The sequence below is a fragment of the Mizuhopecten yessoensis genome, unplaced genomic scaffold (genome assembly GCF_002113885.1).
Source record: "Mizuhopecten yessoensis strain PY_sf001 unplaced genomic scaffold, ASM211388v2 scaffold11125, whole genome shotgun sequence".
Classification (NCBI taxonomy): domain Eukaryota; kingdom Metazoa; phylum Mollusca; class Bivalvia; order Pectinida; family Pectinidae; genus Mizuhopecten; species Mizuhopecten yessoensis.
The window spans coordinates 594,450-613,194 of record NW_018408892.1 but is presented as its reverse complement, the minus strand read 5'-3'; the positions used below and the strand labels follow the sequence as shown (position 1 = coordinate 613,194).

Below are 18,745 nucleotides of genomic sequence, written 5' to 3'. Positions count from 1 at the left end.
GAATATGCAGACATCGCAGAGTGATGTGGAATGGTGGAACAGTGCAGTAATTGCAAACTCATGATTCTAGTGCAGCAATCAGAACATCGCGAACCTGTTATTAATGTGGTATGATATTACACTATACTAGTACCAATGACAGTATTGAATTTCATACCTAATACGCCACTGTAAGTATGACTGGAAACAATAACTTGAATACGAAATAAAGAGGAGCATATATAAGGAATTTAAATTGTCAAATGAGGTAAACAGTTTATTGCATCATATAACCATTTCGTCATTTTAGTGCGTGTGCCAATAGGTGCTGTTTTAACAGAAGGCGTTGCCCTCCGTGGGGACAGAAGGAGACCAAAAAAAGCATTTTATGTCCCAACTTAACAGGAACTATAGACGTTCTGACCATAACCAATGTTATTGTCAACGACACAAATTCTAACGAAGTGTAAAAAACAAGCAATTTTACATGAACTATGGACAAGTGGATTAGTGAAGACGCTGGGATAATATCATTTAGGACCTCGATAGAAAGAACGCTGATATAACACCCCTATACATTTAGTGGGTACGACAGAAAGCTGAGGTAATAATATGATGGCACATTTTTAGAGAGAGAGAGAGAGAGAGAGAGAGAGAGAGAGAGAGAGAGAGCAGGGATAATAACTCAATAATGGCTAATATGACTGGTGGGTTAGAGAAATCCTAGCATTACAAGGTGCTATAATACCTATTCATATAAGCGGATAGGAGAGAAAACTAAGATATTGACGCAATGAAAAAGCTTTTAATTGGCAGATTAGAAGGACAGTTTAGATAGTTCAACTAACTAATTACAACTAACTATAGTGTTTACCCGACAGTCCTGTTGAGCCAAAGCCATGTCTCAGGAAAGTCGGAGCGAATTGTTTCCACTTCTTTAAGGGCATTATTACTAGGAATAATACCGATAGGAGCCATGGGCTTAATCATATTAGGCGGAGCTACTTCGGGTGCAGGGATGGGGCCATGGAACGCCATATCAGTATCAGTAAACATAGGATCTAAAAATGAGTATGCCAAACAATATAGTTTTAGATATATTTGGAAATTCGTACCCTTTTCTGAGTGGCACTTACGTGGCTTACAAAAATCGCCGGCGCACTGGAACAGCGTGAAAATATATCTTACACCGCGGAGAATTAAACATACAACAAACGGGTTTCACGACGCGATTAAAAGATTCATTTTAAGTTACCTTCTGTTGAAAATGTACCTCCAAGCATTTCTGTTGAGGAAGTCATTTTTATTGTGGACGGTTAGTTAGTCAGTCAATGGATTCTAAATGGCCCGTCAACACAAAAGAGGTCGTTAGGGCTAAACAATTGTTGCGGACGGACTTGGTGGAAAATAAAGCCTTTCACTGAGGCATGATTCTCGCCAAGGCTTCTCAGGGTTATTGTAATTTCGTTTTGAAGGTCGTCTTCATTTTCTATTTTACTTTATATCGTATTATTTTTAGGTGGACAAACTGTACAATTTACAACCATGTAACGAATATTAAATCATATAAGTGCATCAATGACACTCAAATGATTTAGTAATTCCTGTAGTAGTCTTACAAATGCTTATCTTATTTTAATAAATGTCCAAATCGTTAAAATGTCTTTTACTGACAATGCCCACGCCAATGAAGCATGGACAGCTCAAACGATTATGAGTTTAAAATGAGAGAAATAAATCCCAGAAAACATCGGTATAAAAGCCATTTCAAGTAAGGAAATATACGTATTTAAAGCATTCAGTGTTATAATTGTCTTCTATTTATAAAACAAATCGTAATGAAACAGAAATATTTCCCTTCATGCCAATCAAAACTCATGTTTTGTTCAATAAACAATGCTTCGTTAACCGTATATATGACGTTACCATAGGTATTGAGACCAAAGTGAGCGATAACTAATGAATTAAGATATAAATGGAATTTCATTCAACAGAAAGCAGCATACATTGTAAATTATTTTTGTATGCAGGTATAAGGTTTTTCCATTTTCATTCCATTTTCGTCTCATTTTGTATACCCCTCCCACCGGCATTAGTAAGGGGGTAACAGGGAGCTTAATCTGTGTGTCCATGGTAAAAAGATTGAGTACAACAATCCCATGAACAAATTGACCTATCTATTTTCTAATCTTTACCGTTGTTTTCACGTGATTGATTAAATGGTTACGTGCGAGTTTTGCAAGTATAGAAGCATGTATCATTATCAATTACAAAAACATTTTTGTATGAAAGACTATTTGATTTGTAAAAAAAAATTGGAAAAAACGATGTAGGAGTGCATGGGAAACCGAACATCCTTTGTGTACCTACCCTTTATATTATACACACAGCATGCGTTTCTCGTTTTTTTTTGCGTTTAAGCTATAACAATACAGACTAGCCTTAACAATATAGACTAGCGGCGGCATAAAGAAAATGCTATCTGATATCGTTGAAGTAACCTCACCCGACAGTTTTGTTGAGCCAAAGCCATGTCTCAGGGAAGTCGGAGCGAATTGTTTCCACTTCTTTAAGAATGTTATTACTAGGAGGAATATGTGCACTGGGTCCATTGGGGACCACACCAGGAAAAGGCATAGGTGCTACCGCACCGGCATTTACCGCATCAGTAAAGTAAGGATCTAGAACAAATGAAATGCAACTTTGGGTATGTCCAATCGTAATATTTTCTCCTTTTTAGAAACAGTGCTAATGATATTAGATGGTCTGGTGGCGCAGTGAATAACCTACTCGCCCTCACCAAGGCGACCGGTGTTCAAGTCCCAGATCAGACGTAAAACTGTATGGAATTACAACTACGTGGGTTTTCTTCGGGTACTCCGGTTTCCACAGTAGAACCCCACACGCGCGCTTACATCCGGGCAAACATGGGTAATTAGCAGAAGTTGTAATAACTTTTTTCGTGACTGTTTTTCAGATTAATAAAGTTTATATTTTAATGAGATTTCATTTACACTGAAGTATTATTGATTTCGAAATGTTTGACCCTGCGATGAATCTGGTCTCTTACTCGAAGGCAAAAGGGGCGTTTATAGGCAATGCATGTGCCCAATCCTATTGTTAATTGCAACAATAACACAAAGTGAAATGAAAGGCAAAAATGAATGAAAATAACACGGAACGAGAACATCTAGAACATACACTGGAAGATATGTAACATTTTCTAAATCGGATTGTAGCTACTTTACAAAATCCATATGCTAACGGCCTTACCGTGATTTTTGAATATTTTTGTACCGAACACACTATAACCAAAAATTATTATTATTATATCATACATAGGAAAACTCTCAATGTAACGATAATTAAAAATATGTTAATAAATGAAATCTTTAAAGTATTTCAGTCAAAGCTGGTCAATATCGTTGAAGGCGAACCTGGTGGTTGTCTGATTTTTCAGGAAGGCATCATTTCGCGCAGGCTTGACAGATTTGGAGTACTGTTTTGGAAAAACGTCCGTTTCAAGATAGTAAATATGCGCATTTCAAATGTTTTATTCATCAACATAAGTTTTTTTCTTCTCGAAGAACTTGTGTTTTTGTAGGATAATTTGATGTATGACTCCTATTTAATGCCATTTGTCATTTCATCTCATCCAAACAACCTGATGGCAGCACATGTATGAAACCACTTCAACCGAAGCAATACCTACATAAACTGGAAGAGTAACAACCACAACAGATGTAATACACTATAAGCTTAACAACAAGACTGACAACCGGTAAAGGCTGACCATTACATAAGAAGAACTAGAAAGGTAATGTAAGTAGAGGTGAAGAACCACAATCGGCACCAGTGTCATGCAACTTTGAAAAACCTGTACGTGTAAAAGACAATACCAAACATGCAAAATCTATGGTCATCAGCGGTGTAACACAGCTTTATATGAACTGTAGAATAAAAGAACATCCCCCACCTTGAGGGTGTGTTAGAGAAATCTCCAACCAGAGGGGTGATATTCTTGATTGTCTTATCCGAGGCTTTGACTCACGGTAGGGGATGATTGTTTTCTCCAATCCTGTTTCATTCACAAATCCACCGACAAGCGGTGAATTGCATGAAATATAAGCGTTGATTGCATGTTTTTCTAACAAATTCAGAGTTGTCTTCGATGGTCTACGACTGTTGACATGACGTCAATGCATTGCTAACGTGATGTCATACTATTGGTATGACGTTGATTCCGCAATTCTACGCGGGGCTATCTCACCCAAGAGGTTGACAATCTGATCTTTTTCTGGCTCAAAAGGGAGACACAGCTTTGAAGGGTGGGATAATTGACAAGCAACACCGGTGTAACTCAGCTTACATTGAACTGTAAGAGCAACAATCAACATTGGTGTACGCACAGTACAAATGACTGCATCGATGTAAGACAGTTTTACACAATTTGCAAGAGCACCGGTGTAAAAGTTACAGTCGACACCAGAGTGACACAGATTAATAGGAACTGTCACGAACCGTAAAGGTTACAATCGGCATTAGTGTATAACAACTTAACCTGAACTGTCAAAGGTTCAAAACAAATGTTGTCATTAACTGTACTTTGCACCTTAATTCGTCTAACCTGATTAAACCTCATATTCGTCGACCAATTGTCACAGAAATATCCTGTATACCAGTGATGAAATTACATACTAATGGTGGTAACTAGTCATAGCAGAAAGAGTGTAGGTATAATTATAAGTTACGTAAAGGAGAAAGAAAAGTATTACTCATTGCAATACAACATTCATACCAATTATACTGAATATAATGAATGGCAATTACCAGATGAAGTAAATATACTCATTGTACCGAATGGTTATACAGAAAATAAGAGAATTTTTCATTGAAGTGAATGGTAAATACAGGAGGAAAGGTCTAAACAAATGTGCTGGATTTTATGAAAACAAAGAGAAGGTGGTGGTGGTGGTGGTGGTGGTGGTGGTGATGGAGGTAGAGGTGATATGGGTAAGGGATAAATAGCATAATATACTTGCAGTTTGTGGTAGCTAGAGGAAAAGTGAGTGTTTCCGCATTGTGAATGGTATAGAACAGTGCAATGCTACATTTACTACCACAAAGAAAAGGAAAAAAACATAATGTGCGCGCTACGGAATCAGATCTACACAAACAGGCAATCTACCCGGAAGATTATTTTTCCTGGGGAAACAAGGCGCACATGTGCTGGTACTTTTCGTTTCACTGATGCAAGGTGTTTGCATCTGGTTGCATGCAAAATCTACCATATAGATAAGGTAGAACAATATGGCAAATATGTATATGCGTGTTGAGGCAGTAGTAAATTATACACAAATAGTTCAACTACCCGATAGTTTGATTTGTCCAAAGCCACGTTTCTGGAAATACGAGGCGCACACGTGCTGGTTCTTTAAGATCCTGCGATGCATGGTTATCTACATGTGGCGGTTGTGGTTGAGGATTCGATGGAATAGCCACACTTCCAGCCCCCGGCACCATACCAATACTGCTAACCGCGGACGAGACACCAGCTAAGGCGTGGATGCTCTCCAATCCTCCAAATCCACCGAGAAATCCATGATGTTGGTGGAACGATGGCACTTTGGCACAAAACAATGCCAGTTTTGGTTCTCTTGTTAATTGTATGATGTTTTTTAATATATGCATAATGAGTAGTATATATTTGTGATATTTTTCTACAAGTATGCAGTTTGACTGAAATTTATGTCATTGTTTTTATCATTATTGATAAAATAATCCTTATCCGTTATGCTTTCATGCAACATGTACTGTAATCATTATAATGACTGTGCATTATACAGGAATCACTTGTGCACAAGAACGATAATTCGCGTTTCAGTCAACGTATATATCTATGTTATGTATGAATAATTGTTTGCGGAAGGAACGAGTTCGCGATGGACGGTAAACGCGAATTAACGCGACACTTATTATGTTGTCAGGATTTGGTAAGAAGATCTTTTGTTAGTTAGATCATGTTAACAAGTGGAAATTATTGGTAAAATCATAATTGATACTTGTCAGATGAAATATCTTAATCTTCTCTTAATTTGACGAAAAGTAAATTAACTCCCTTTGAATGTACATTTTTTATGTACATTTTATATATCAAAAAAAGATAAATAATATTAATTATATACTGAACAAAAAAAGAAACGCACAATTAAATTATGCAATCAATAGCCTATGATATTTTGGGAAATTTGTACAAAATTTTATATCAATATGAAGGGATAAGTCTACTCTTTACAATACTGTAGAAGAAAAGTCTGTGTGACGGCACTCGTGTCATCAGTAGTTACTCAAAGTTGGATACCCGCGAAAAACAAAATGACACTTCAGTACCTAATGTCGGCACCTTTTGCACGAATCCCTGCACGGATTCTCCTATGCATTGAGTTCGTGAGAATATTTATTCGCCTTAAAGAAATGTTGTTCCATTCTTGTGTTAATGCTGCGATCAACTGGGCGCGGTTAGTTGGGTTTTTTTTGACGTTTCCTAATACGCCTGTCCAGCTCATCCCACAGATACTCAATGGGAGACATGTCGGGGCTATATGGGGGCCATTCCAGAGGCTGATCGTTGTTTGCCGAGAGAAAATCACGACAGACTCTTGCAACATGCGGTCGAGCATTGTCTTTCTGGAAAATTAGGTTATGACGTCTGAGAAGTGGAAAGACATGTGGTTGGAGGATCTGGTCTCTGTATCGAACGGCATTGAGGTTTTGATCCAGGACCACTAAGGGGGATTTTACTCCATGGGAGATGCCTCCCCAAACCATTACAGAAGCCCCACCGAATATATCACGTTCAACCACGCATGCGTCGTCGAAACGCTCACCGCGTCTGCGATATACCCTTTTTCTTCCGTCTGAGCGATACAGACAGAATCTAGACTCGTCGGTGAACATCACACGCCTCCATCGACGCATCCCAACCCTATTCGGGCCATGTCTGGGCATCCAGTCAAGACGCACTTGCGCCTCCGTGGTTTCAGAGGTGGCCCGACATAAGGTCGGCGCGCAATGATTCTCTCGGCACGCAAGCGGTTCCTGGCAGTTTGAGGACTAATGGGTATGCCATGAGTACCTAAGGTATGCGACGCAGTCTCTATAGCAGTCTTGAATCTGTTGCGCAAGTGCGACAATCGAATCGCCGTGTCTTGTCGTTCGGTCGTAACACGCGGGCGACCGCTCCTGGGACGATCGAAAACTAACCCAGTAGCACGGAAACGTGTACAGAGACGGTTAATTGTACACGGGCCAACACCAAACTGCCGTGCGACAGCAGTTTTGCTATGACCATCCATCAACATCGTAATTGCTCTACCCCTCTGAATTTGCGTTAAGCGTGGCATCTTAGTCAATGGCGAAATCAAAATGCCAACGTGGAAAATTAATGTGGCTGAACTTAGAGTATCCGTTGAGCTTATTTGTTTGAAAACTCCGGCTTGGCTTGATCACGCCGCGTGATTTGGACTATAGAAGCTCACAAAGTCACACAATGACATCGTCACGCTTGGCTGGTTTTAGGGTAGATTGTTGAGAAGGGAGATCGTTCTTGATGTAATACCTGACCAAATATTCCATTATTTCCTGACAGCTAAGGTGTACTGCAGGGTGGGGGGAACTTTGTGCGTTTCTTTTTTTTTTGTTCAGTATACATTTAAAAATTACAAAATAGTTATTTGCAGTATTGTTTTTCATCAATGTTGATAGTATGATGTATTTACTCACAGTATATATGCGGCTCCACATGGTGATATACTAGCGCATCAGTCATAACATTTACTCCGGCGTTCTACAATCCAAATTGTATATGCAGAAATTATTAAAAAGTGTCATATGGGTACTTAGAATTTATTACGGAATTTATACATATCCTTCACATAAATTCATAATGTGTACAAAGAGTCTCTCATGGGTTTTTTTGTGGTTTGATTTTGTTGTATTTCTGAGCACACTCTGTGAAATGTTATGTCATTTATGCTAGATTTCATCTAATCTGATTATTTTGAGGTGCTATGTTTAACAAGAATATTTGCATCTGATAAATGAATATAACGATGTTATTACAGAACCGCTATTGCAGTATTTCTTGTCAAAAACTATTCAATTATATAGCAAAAATATTGAACGGAATGTCAGTGAATCGGTCAGCTTTTCTAAAATATACATAAGAACACAGAATAATAAAAAATGAATATATAGATAATTAACGTGAGTTTCTCTTGTATTGTATTGTATTGTATTTATAAACACGTGTATAGTAAATTGTTGGTTTAAGAGCAACAGGTTTTCATCCTAGTGGTGAATAAGCCAATGTATGAGGTGGGAGCTCAGTATTTGTACGTACCTGGAAAATTTGTTCGGCGTCCGATCCTCCATAATAAGTTGTGAAAGGCCACCATATCATACGCTTCTTCCTTCCCACAGGCATAGGCTCAGGCATGATTCCGCCCCCTCCAAATCCCCCCCCTCCGAGGAATATGGGGCCGCCATTGTTGGAATGTACAATGGTGTCATACGACTTCAGTTCATCAACGACCTATAAATATTTATGTACTTTTTGAAAAAACAACCATAATAAAAATAAGCAAAGAAGTGGACGGGTGGACGGACAGAGAGACGGAGGACATCCAACACACGATCTATATACAAATACACATGCATTAAGCCGGAAACATTGTGATGCACAAAACAAACTGTTTACAAACAAATATTGCATCTACATCAGCGTAAATACAATGCTAATTCTGATGAGGGGTGGTGAGTGTATGGGTGTGTGTGTGTGGGGGGGGGGGGGGGGGGGCNTATATGAACAAGTAAACTTAAACTAGAATCTTATGAAGATACTGTATAAACAATGAAGCTTCATCTTTAATATTATGAAAAATCTGTGCAAAAATACTAGCATAGTTGCTCTTCTATTCGACTAGGTCCAAATTTATGCATATGTCTGATGTCATTTAAACATGTGTAATATTTATACCTGTCTACTTCTAAAGTGGTCCCTATAGGGCCAGGTGTATATAGGTATCTAAGTATCTTATACTCTATCAGTAGTACCTTACTACGCAATAGCTCAATGATATTGGAACTTTTTCAACATTTATAAAAATATTCATGCATAATATGTTTCACAAACTTTAATACAAACAAGCAATGTATTCACACATGAAAAGAAAACTCGTATACAGTAGTTAACCGCAAATGTTACCTCTGCAGGCGTGATGTCATTTCCGCTCTTAAGGAGAAGCACACTCTGATCTACGGCTAAAAGGTTGACGATGGAGTTAGGATCAGCTGTAACGTCAACATTGATTCCTTCACCAGGCTGGGCTTTCGTTTTGTCGAACCGAATGGATACCTACAACCGTCATTGGTTTTTTAATTTTATTCTCACCATGGCAAACTTTGCAAACTAATGCATTTGATGTCTTTAACATGTTAAACTACATTTTACTTACCTTTTGAATTTGATGCACAGTTTTAACCCAGTATCTTAAACATGTAATAACGCTTCAATAGTTTTGCATTAATGAAATATTGCCAAAAACAGACGGGAACCAAGTAATGTACCACGTATTTAAGCTTGTATTAGACCCTCTAGGTTTTACTAATGTTTGAACTAAACTAAATACCTAATAGCAGAAAAATAGGAAACGCATATAGGCCTACGTTTTGGTCTTTATCTTAATTTTTCGTTAACCGAATCTTGTGCCTTTTCCACAAAATTATAAAAATCCAAGCAACACTGACACAACAATCTTCAGGACCAGACCAAAACGAACGTCTAATTAGTAAACCTATTGCATAATGTTTCAGTAAAAATGACAAAAAACAAGTATCGCACACGGCGGACACACGCGGTGTTGAACTGCCATGAGGACTTAGAAAGGGTCATACTATTGCAAGGAGGTTATCGCAAAGCCGCTTGTGTTACCGCAACAAACAAATTTAGGTATTAAGCTTAAAGGGTAGAATTAGCTTTTAAATCTAGTTGTATTGACACTTCTGCTTCAACATTTAAAACAAAATATGCTGTAATAAAAATGCGTTTCTTTTTCTGCTAGTATATGATTAAATTTACCTCGTTTTCAAAAGTTCCAGAAACGTCAAAGCTTATGCTGTCTGTGACGATTTCTCCATCAGCTCTGACGTAGTACGCAACGATTCTCGCATTTGGTGCCATCTTAGCATTCAGTGGGACGTGGAATTGGAATGCTTTTGCGTTGTTGCCATTTATAGATCCTGACACTGCGATACTGCCTCGGCCAAGCACCTGGTTATATACGTCACATTGTCAGCACACAAGGACAACATTTAAACTCAAAGTTTATAAATAATAGACAACAATAGGAAACAGGTAGAACGAAAAAAAAGGAAGGCCAAAATTGACCCCAATTAACAAACCAAGGAGATACAGGGTGATACGAAACGGTAGGTAGTTTCTGCACCATTTATGCACCCGCCATGATGTCTTCATCCAAATAATGCCTATACAAGACAGAGCAGATCTATTTAACCTTTATGAATCTTTCAAAAAAGGATCTGCAATGTTATACCTCGATCCTTAGTAGCAATTTTAACCTTAGGCCTCACCTGATAAATTAACTTGTCGATTGGTGAGGTGGACACTACTCGGAAATCCACTACTTTGTCATGGCCAGCCTTCCAAAGACAAAAAAATACAAGACGTCAGTTTCTTTTTATTTTCTTCAACACAAAATATGAGCATCACAGTCTTCTGTATACCGGGGAATTCCCGCTGCAGTATAATTTCCGCCTTTTTTGTCCTTGCAATGAGGGCGAAATAATCATCACAGCGATAAGCAATAAACAACATGATATACCTAGTAATTAAACGTGCATGGCGAAATTTAAACTGGGCTAATATAGATTTTACCGGTGAAGGGCGAAGATTTCCCTGTATACAGTATGTGAACGTTGAAATCAATATTTTGTTAAGACAAACAATGTGATTGACATGGAATCAAGAATAACTCTAGCTGCGGGTATGTGTTTTGTTTGATATGGAGAAAAATAAAAGACTCAAACGTATATTTATTTTGGAATTATTTTGCAGAATAAATTTGCTAAAATTGTTCTGAATGACCAAGGACCAATGATATAGCTTGATTTCTAGTGGTAAATTATACTACGCAACAGTGAAGATACATATCAAGTAAATACTTTGTCGATTGTTTGTCTTAATTCATTATTTTAAAAAAAAGTTTTGATCAAATTGTTATCATTTTTTCATTGTTAAGATTTATAGAAACTTAGTAGACTAATTAACCTAAATAGGACGTATTAAACAATATTTCACATCTTAAAATGTCCTTTGTCATAATATATCAAAATGCGAAAGACAAACCCTTATATCGCATGGAAGGTAGAAATTTAACTCACCTGTAAGTTATTTGACTCCAGGAATATCTGCATGAAGCTGTCCGAAGGAGAATAGCTCCTTTGCACGGATTTATATTGAGTAATTTGGCCATACTTAAACTGAAAAGAATATATAACAGATTTTTACAACACAATTAAAAATTGACCCGAAAGTACAATGTAATTAGAAAACATTTTTGTCTTCAGAATGTAAAAGGAATATCATATATCACATATTCATTTAAGATCGAATTTAGAATACATTTATGACGTACGAAGTACTTGATAATATGTTAAATTCAAACATTTTTGCAAGACATCCTAGGTGAAATTTCGCAAGTGCCATTTGCAACTGGGATCGGGAATGGTTGATAAGTTGCATTTAATAAATATAGATACGTGATGACTTTAATGACAGAGATGTTTTGCCTTAGAGTGTGAAATGTCATTCCATATGAATTATACTTTATTAAGACTATAAATTTAGGCAGCAATCGTATTGTTTATGACTGACATTGACCAATTGTTGGCATCATCGATATTATGAACTCATTATGAAACATTGGCTACCTCTTTCTCTTCCTGGACAGTGGCTGTTCCATGAATATACATACATATATGTACATTGCATAAGTTATTCATTTGCACTAAAAACTGACTTTTAATCTATTTATTTTCTGTAATAAATTACAAGTAAATGCAAACATTGAATTGATTTCAGTAGGAAATTGCAATTAATATGTGTGTCGGCTTGAAACTTATTAGTGTTATATTATATGTGATATATGATATTAGTTTCCGTTTCATGGTACGTGTCATTTGTTGATAATAAATGTCAATTGAATACATTTTATTTTTTGGAAATATGAAAAGTTCCCAGTTTTATCAGATGTTGAAAGTATCAAGATAGATAAAACTGAATTATATATGACAATTTCCCAAATACTGTAGCAATCAGGTAGCAATAAATTATTGTTCAGATTATCAGTTTAGGAAATATTCGATGATATGATCATAATGTCCCTAAACAAAAGTAGTACTGTAGTGGTTATATACACACAATACATAGATATGAAAGTAATTTGTACGTTTAGAGAAATACTGGTTGCATTGTGTGGAATGTCGATCTTAGCCTGGACAAGTCCTGTATCTGTGAGAGTGAAACTCTGATCAGGCAGTTGATAGTTCATGGTTCGTGGACCATAATAATACATAGGTGTAGTTGTCTCAGGCAGGTTGGCTGTTACGCTCGTATGTACGATCAACGACTTGCTTGAGCCCGCGGCCAATGGCATGTCATCTTGTTGGACCACTTTGGCCTACAAAATAATACACAGGTAAATAGAAGAAAAGAAGAAGAGAAACGAAAATTCACCTAAAAGCAAACCTGCCTCAAGGACCACCTTATTAAAAAAGCACCTATGATAAGCGAGCACTTCATATATTTGCAAAAGGTTGTTTTGGAACACAGGCTTGAGTAATTTTATTTGTGATTAGAAATTTCCCTTTCCCTGTATTTGCCAAAGCCATGTAAATGATACATTACGAGTCCATTCAAATAACATGTGCTCTGTATAATCACTACCATTGATGGTTATCTAAAATGAATTTTATTTTCTAGCAAGGCTACATTCGCGTATACCGGTTGAAACGGTACGTGTGGCGCAGAAATATTCCACGATAGACGAACGCTCTTGGACCGTTCTATAAGCAGAGCGGAAAATGCACAGTTTCGGAAAATAAAAAAACCAATGTATCTAGAATAGTATGCCCTTCTCTCACGCGTCCACTGAATTTCATAATGTATCTTAAAATCTTCATGTGGCTTGACATTGTTTTAGAAAGAAATAACGCAAACTGGCAATAGTCAGCATTTTAGTTTCGACCAGGTGCGGTTGGACCCCTCAATCTACACGTGCCGAATTTTCCTGAGGTCAGCCTCGGTTCAGATCTGTACCTGTCGTTTTCTTTACATGTTCAACCGGTTCAACCGTTTCAACCGGATACGCGAATGTACCCCAAGACTTCATTGAATATTAATTAGTTTCAGACTATCACATATACGATACTTCATCACCTGCCTCGAGAAATTGAAAAGCGCATTCTACGTGTAGTTCACGTACGATAAAATGTGTAAATCCTCGATACAATTGCGTTGTTGGTTTTATCACAATGTATTGACTAGTTCTTCCATTTGTATACGAATTTTAGAGCTAACATGTGCTTATCAAGAACATATGTTATATTATGTATATAACACAAACAACGGAAAAACTATTGTCATCAGAAAAAAGTGATCGTCAATAGAATACTCACGTCAGTTTATCATATCGTGTATAAATGGATACCCGCTCTTAATTGATAACTTATCAGTATTGACGTACTTCCCTCTGTGTTACATTGATAGACCATCTTTAAAGTCCCTTAAGATCTCACTTGAAAACGCACTGAACAAGTAATACGTAATCAAGGGCTGGACTCCGATTAGTGCCACTTAGATAAAGCGGTATATGACCTATTCTGGAATTTGTGTACACAATACAATAATCTATTTAGCTTGATCTCAAATATGTGGTTACACTTTGAAGATGCAAGGACTACGCCGTTCTAGGAGGAAGCATATTGATAAAAGGGTGAATTGTCCATTAGTTAACTTAGCTAGAGGGAGTTTCTACTATAATCTATCAGAACTATACTAGGCTTTAGGACTCCCACAACTAAATCAGCCAATCAGCAAGTGTTTCATACGATTGTAATCTCTATCTAAAATTTGTTCCGGGTTAATACAGTGCCTCTGAGTAATCTAAATAGGTAAATGTTGAAATATTTTACATTGAATGAAAACTACAGATATTGAACTTTAGCAAAAATGTATAGTTTTAGTAGATTTTAAAATGTGATGGCGGATTGATATGGGGTCAAATGTCAGGGGGTGTTCCCGTCCCATTTCACCGGTTTGGCTTGTAAACTTCCGGTTGTCAAAAACTCACCAAAAATGCCTTTTGAATCCTTTGTCATGTATGTATCTGTGAATCTAGACAGTTGTCACTAATATTGAACATCAAATATTAACGTTATTAGCTTAAAAGCCTAGCGATAACATATAGTAAATGATTTAGCTGTGTGAGCCCTTTAAACACCTAGTTTCAGACTAGATTTCTAGCTGACACATTAAAATGATAAACTAGGTTACACTTACATAAGCGATGTACTGAAGACCAGGCTTAAATGTTGTAGGGTTGGACGGAAGAAGTTCTATCTTCTCGGCGTGGGTGTAGAAATGCATCTTACTAGTCCCGTCGAGAGTAATCTGTGTAAGACTCTCTGTAACGTTGGCCTCTACCACGACGTTATGGCCGTTCAGTGAGGTATAGTAGGTGTGACTGGTCAGTCCCGACACAGGCAGTGTAAACTTGGCCTCCCCGTTGATCTAAACACATTATTATATTATTATAATTAAAATTATTTCATAAAACGCTTATTATAGAAAATCATAAAATAGAAAATAATGTCATTAATAGTGAATAAAACTGTATCTTAAACTGACAAACTGGCAAAGCGAATTGGTAAAATGAGCTAAAACACATATTTCCTTCTTCTGTAAAAGTTTACGGAAAAATCTGAATATGTAACCGACTAACGCGTCGCTACACTAAGATAATACTTCTTAAATACCATAATAATTTAACTTTTTAAGTAGATACTAATACGCAAATATCGTTTTATAATTACTGAAATAACGAACGACTTACGTCCATTGTCAGTTCGATGGTTGGGATAGGTTCCGGATGATAGTATTGAGATTGGTAAAAGTCAACGTGGGCTCGGATTTTCACAGTTCCATTCACCGGTTTTCCATAGGTATACCTGTGACAACAGGGAAAAGATTCAATGTATAAGAAAAATATATATTAAGCATCAGGCATTGTTAAGTGATCCAGGTTAAAAGTTTACTGAAAATCTTGAAATTATAAAAACTATTCAGAATTGCACAAAAGTGACATTTACAAATTGTGACGCATACAATCCCTGTTATCACTGAAAGCTTACATGATTGGGAATGCTGTATCATTTATTATGTAGTATCTGTTTTTAGCATATCTAGAAGACAGTGTAACGTTACTCAAAACGCCACAACAGTTATATGTTACATCAAGATAGGTATTTTTATCCCTTTTACTTATTACGGAGTGAAATATCATACCATGTGTTTGGAAAGTGAAACATGTCATATTCAATTATGAAAAGTTCTTTTTACACAATCAAAAGGAGTTTCTATGTGACGTGTTACAAAAATAGCGTCAAAGTAAGGGGAAGAACAAGAAAGGCCAATCTTTTCATAATCCATACTTACAAACATGCAGCAAATGTTAAGAAATATCATACTCAAAGAAAATAATACTGACAATAATGTAAAAGAGTTGGCTAATCTATTGAGTATCTAATTGACATGTGTTAAAATTACCATTTTTGTTGTTAAAATATGCACAATTTACGTCAAGATTCGAATGACCATTTGAAAGTTATACTTTGAGAAAACAAATCAATTATTTCTATAAAATATTGATGTATTATAAAATATGATGAAAAAGGTTTTTTTCCTCCTGTACGTTGATCTACGTACAGCAAAATCTTCATTGTAACACATATTACGGTTGTAGTAATTTATAACTTGATATTATCTTCAGGTAGCATGTATCCTTTATTTTATTTCGTATCCATATCTTGAAATTTGATATTTAGATAAGGTGTGACAGATTGGATACATCTGTATGACTCAAAAGCATCACACTTACTTTGCCTTCACAGTTCCTTTAATGTCTGTTGCTGACGTCAAATCGTACGACGGCAAGTCAACGGTCACTTCGAATTTCGGTAAGACTAGAATCAGAATAAGGTTTACAACATATAAACGTCTTTTTGTCAGGCCACGCCAATTTCTATCGGAGTACTTTCACTTCTACAAAGTTTAATGATTTGCCATTCTTCCACAATCGTTCCTGTATATTAAATTATACAAATCATCCATTTAAGGGAAGTAGTGTTTGTCAAACACACGTGCTAATTAAAAAATTGAATTACACCTTCATTCGTGTGTTTTGTTTAAAGGCAGAACTATGAAATGTAGCGGTTCTACAACCTCCCTTCAAATTCATCATACAAATTTAGGTTTTGTGTTTTCCTTAGTTGTTTTTTACCTTGATCTTAGACACGTTTTGTAACTCCTGCTTATGTCACTCTCATATTAGAGACTTAGTTTTACGTTTCAAAACCACTGACAAAATAACTTTTTAAAGTGACATTTGACTTTTCCCGTATGTATCTTTCATATGTCTTCTTCACATCGTAATTACAATTATAGCTGGAGTAGTGAATAACTTTGACTTTTAACCATTAACCGTATGTCTTGGTGATTATCCATCCATATGTTTTAATGTATATGTTTAATGAGAGTGTATGTCAGTTTCCCAGTGGTTTTTAATAGCCACAATACTATGAAGTTTCGGGTTAAAATAGTTCAAGTCTAAGGGGGTCATCGTTTACAAATCAAGTAACAATAGCAAGTACCACTTAACTATATCAATTAAATAAAGACAATTCTTCATTTGCTCTTTCTAACCTGTTCCGATTTAATTATTTGAAACAAGTAGATGTGAGCACATGATACTTACCATAGTGAGCAACTGTAAACATCTTGTCTTTGGTCAAACCCTAAACAGATGTCGTCAAATATATCTAAGTATGAAATAACTACTAATGATCTATGGAATGTTCTATATCACAAAATAAGAAAATAAATACATTATAATTTTGCATAATATTTTCAGAATAAAAGTCTTTATATAGAGCTAAAATGTATCAATATCAAACGTGTTATTCAAGCGATTCTTAACTCCATAAAAAAAACTAATGTTCATTCTAAATTTGCGAACATATAGAACAGCGACAAAGTAATATTTCTAATATATAGTATGTTAATATTTTCTCGAGTTTATAATGTATGAGATAATCTTGACATGTACCGTAAGGATTACCACATTATCACATCAGTACGTATGTCCTATAAAAATTACCTTTCTGGTGTCATATTAAGACCCTACGCGGAACAAAAACAACATTATACAATATTTATAACATGTTTTGCCTGCTTACGTGTGTCTTGACACGGATTTTCCAGTCTCCCAGTACCGGTTTCGTGTCCATTGCCATAAAATTAGTAAGTACCCCGCTGGCGTCTTTCAGTCCAAACCATTGCTTAATTTTATTGCTGTTGGGATCCTGCGTAAATAAGCATATAAAAAAAAATTATAACGATATATGAACACTCGGTTGATCAACATGTCACGTATAGTATGCACAAAGCACCAAATTCTATATTCCTAAAGATTGTTTTATGTCACCTGACAAGTATGCTTTACTCATAAGGTTATTGGAAGATAAACCTTTATGTTTCTGTTACTTTAACAATGAACATGTTCATGGGTCAATGTAGTAAAATATAAGTTAATAGAAATACTTCAATTTAGTAATGTATTAATAATCGAACATAGTTACAGCATCAAGAGTATGATCTATATGAATTGTTACTAAGTTTTCAACTAAATCATGCCATTTGCATTCTGTTCACATTGGCCTTAAAACCATTAAGTAATTCAATTAAATAATTACAAGTTACTTTATATTTATATATATTTTTATATCATAGAGATTATTTTATGCTATTTACGCGGTACGCAGAATATACTATTACATATATATCAATAACGAAGTCGCTTATCGTCGATGTGCAATAACAACGCCATACACAGCGTTTACAGCATATTACGTATAAACGTGTTGCGAAACATACCTAATGCAGATAGTTATTTATAATTTACATGAACGAAATGGCTATTGAACATTTCATACATTAGTACCTGAAATTTTAAAATATACACATAAAAAACCCACAAGACGGAATTTTGAGATTGCAACTCACGTAAATCTCAATGTCCATGGGCCCACTGTAAACTGTCAAATTGGGATAAATGGCGAATGTTCGGAAATTGACTGAAATGACAGATGTTATGAAATGAATAATTTCTGAAACAAATACCAGCAAAGGCATTATGTTAAACAGAGTACACCAGTGTCAATATATGTTTCAAACCTAAGACATGAAGCAATATATCTATTGCTAGAAGATACTTAAAATGTGTGGCTCATGTGTATGTGGTGAATAGTCTTTTTTAAGTGTGGTTCTCAGTATAATGTGTTTCTTTTTGTCTTTCCTAAGTGTGGTTCTCAGTATAAAGCGTTTCTTTTTGTCAAAGAAACATTTCGTATG

The 18,745-nt window shown here is 36.1% G+C and overlaps 1 protein-coding gene across 9 annotated transcripts in view; it reads right to left on the bottom strand.

The window, feature by feature from the left end:
• LOC110466205 (CD109 antigen-like) overlaps window positions 1–18,745 on the bottom strand; it is an 81,024-nt gene that overhangs the window by 58,176 nt on the left and 4,103 nt on the right. For 4 of the 9 annotated variants that reach the window (XM_021522576.1, XM_021522577.1, XM_021522575.1 and 1 more), the window contains exons 6-19: window positions 18,398–18,468; window positions 17,572–17,697; window positions 17,091–17,130; window positions 16,215–16,299; window positions 15,171–15,285; window positions 14,618–14,848; window positions 12,507–12,737; window positions 11,440–11,538; window positions 10,630–10,698; window positions 10,118–10,309; window positions 9,245–9,394; window positions 8,381–8,572; window positions 7,762–7,825; window positions 5,351–5,603 (exon numbers count right to left, since the gene is read on the bottom strand). In XM_021522576.1, coding sequence (XP_021378251.1) covers window positions 5,351–5,603; window positions 7,762–7,825; window positions 8,381–8,572; window positions 9,245–9,394; window positions 10,118–10,309; window positions 10,630–10,698; window positions 11,440–11,538; window positions 12,507–12,737; window positions 14,618–14,848; window positions 15,171–15,285; window positions 16,215–16,299; window positions 17,091–17,130; window positions 17,572–17,697; window positions 18,398–18,468 — 1,918 coding nt within the window. Of the gene's footprint in view, window positions 1–853; window positions 1,041–2,485; window positions 2,661–5,350; window positions 5,604–7,761; window positions 7,826–8,380; window positions 8,573–9,244; window positions 9,395–10,117; window positions 10,310–10,629; window positions 10,699–11,439; window positions 11,539–12,506; window positions 12,738–14,617; window positions 14,849–15,170; window positions 15,286–16,214; window positions 16,300–17,090; window positions 17,131–17,571; window positions 17,698–18,397; window positions 18,469–18,745 lie in introns of all 9 variants that reach the window. The other 5 variants (XM_021522580.1, XM_021522581.1, XM_021522578.1 and 2 more) reach the window with 3 other exon arrangements.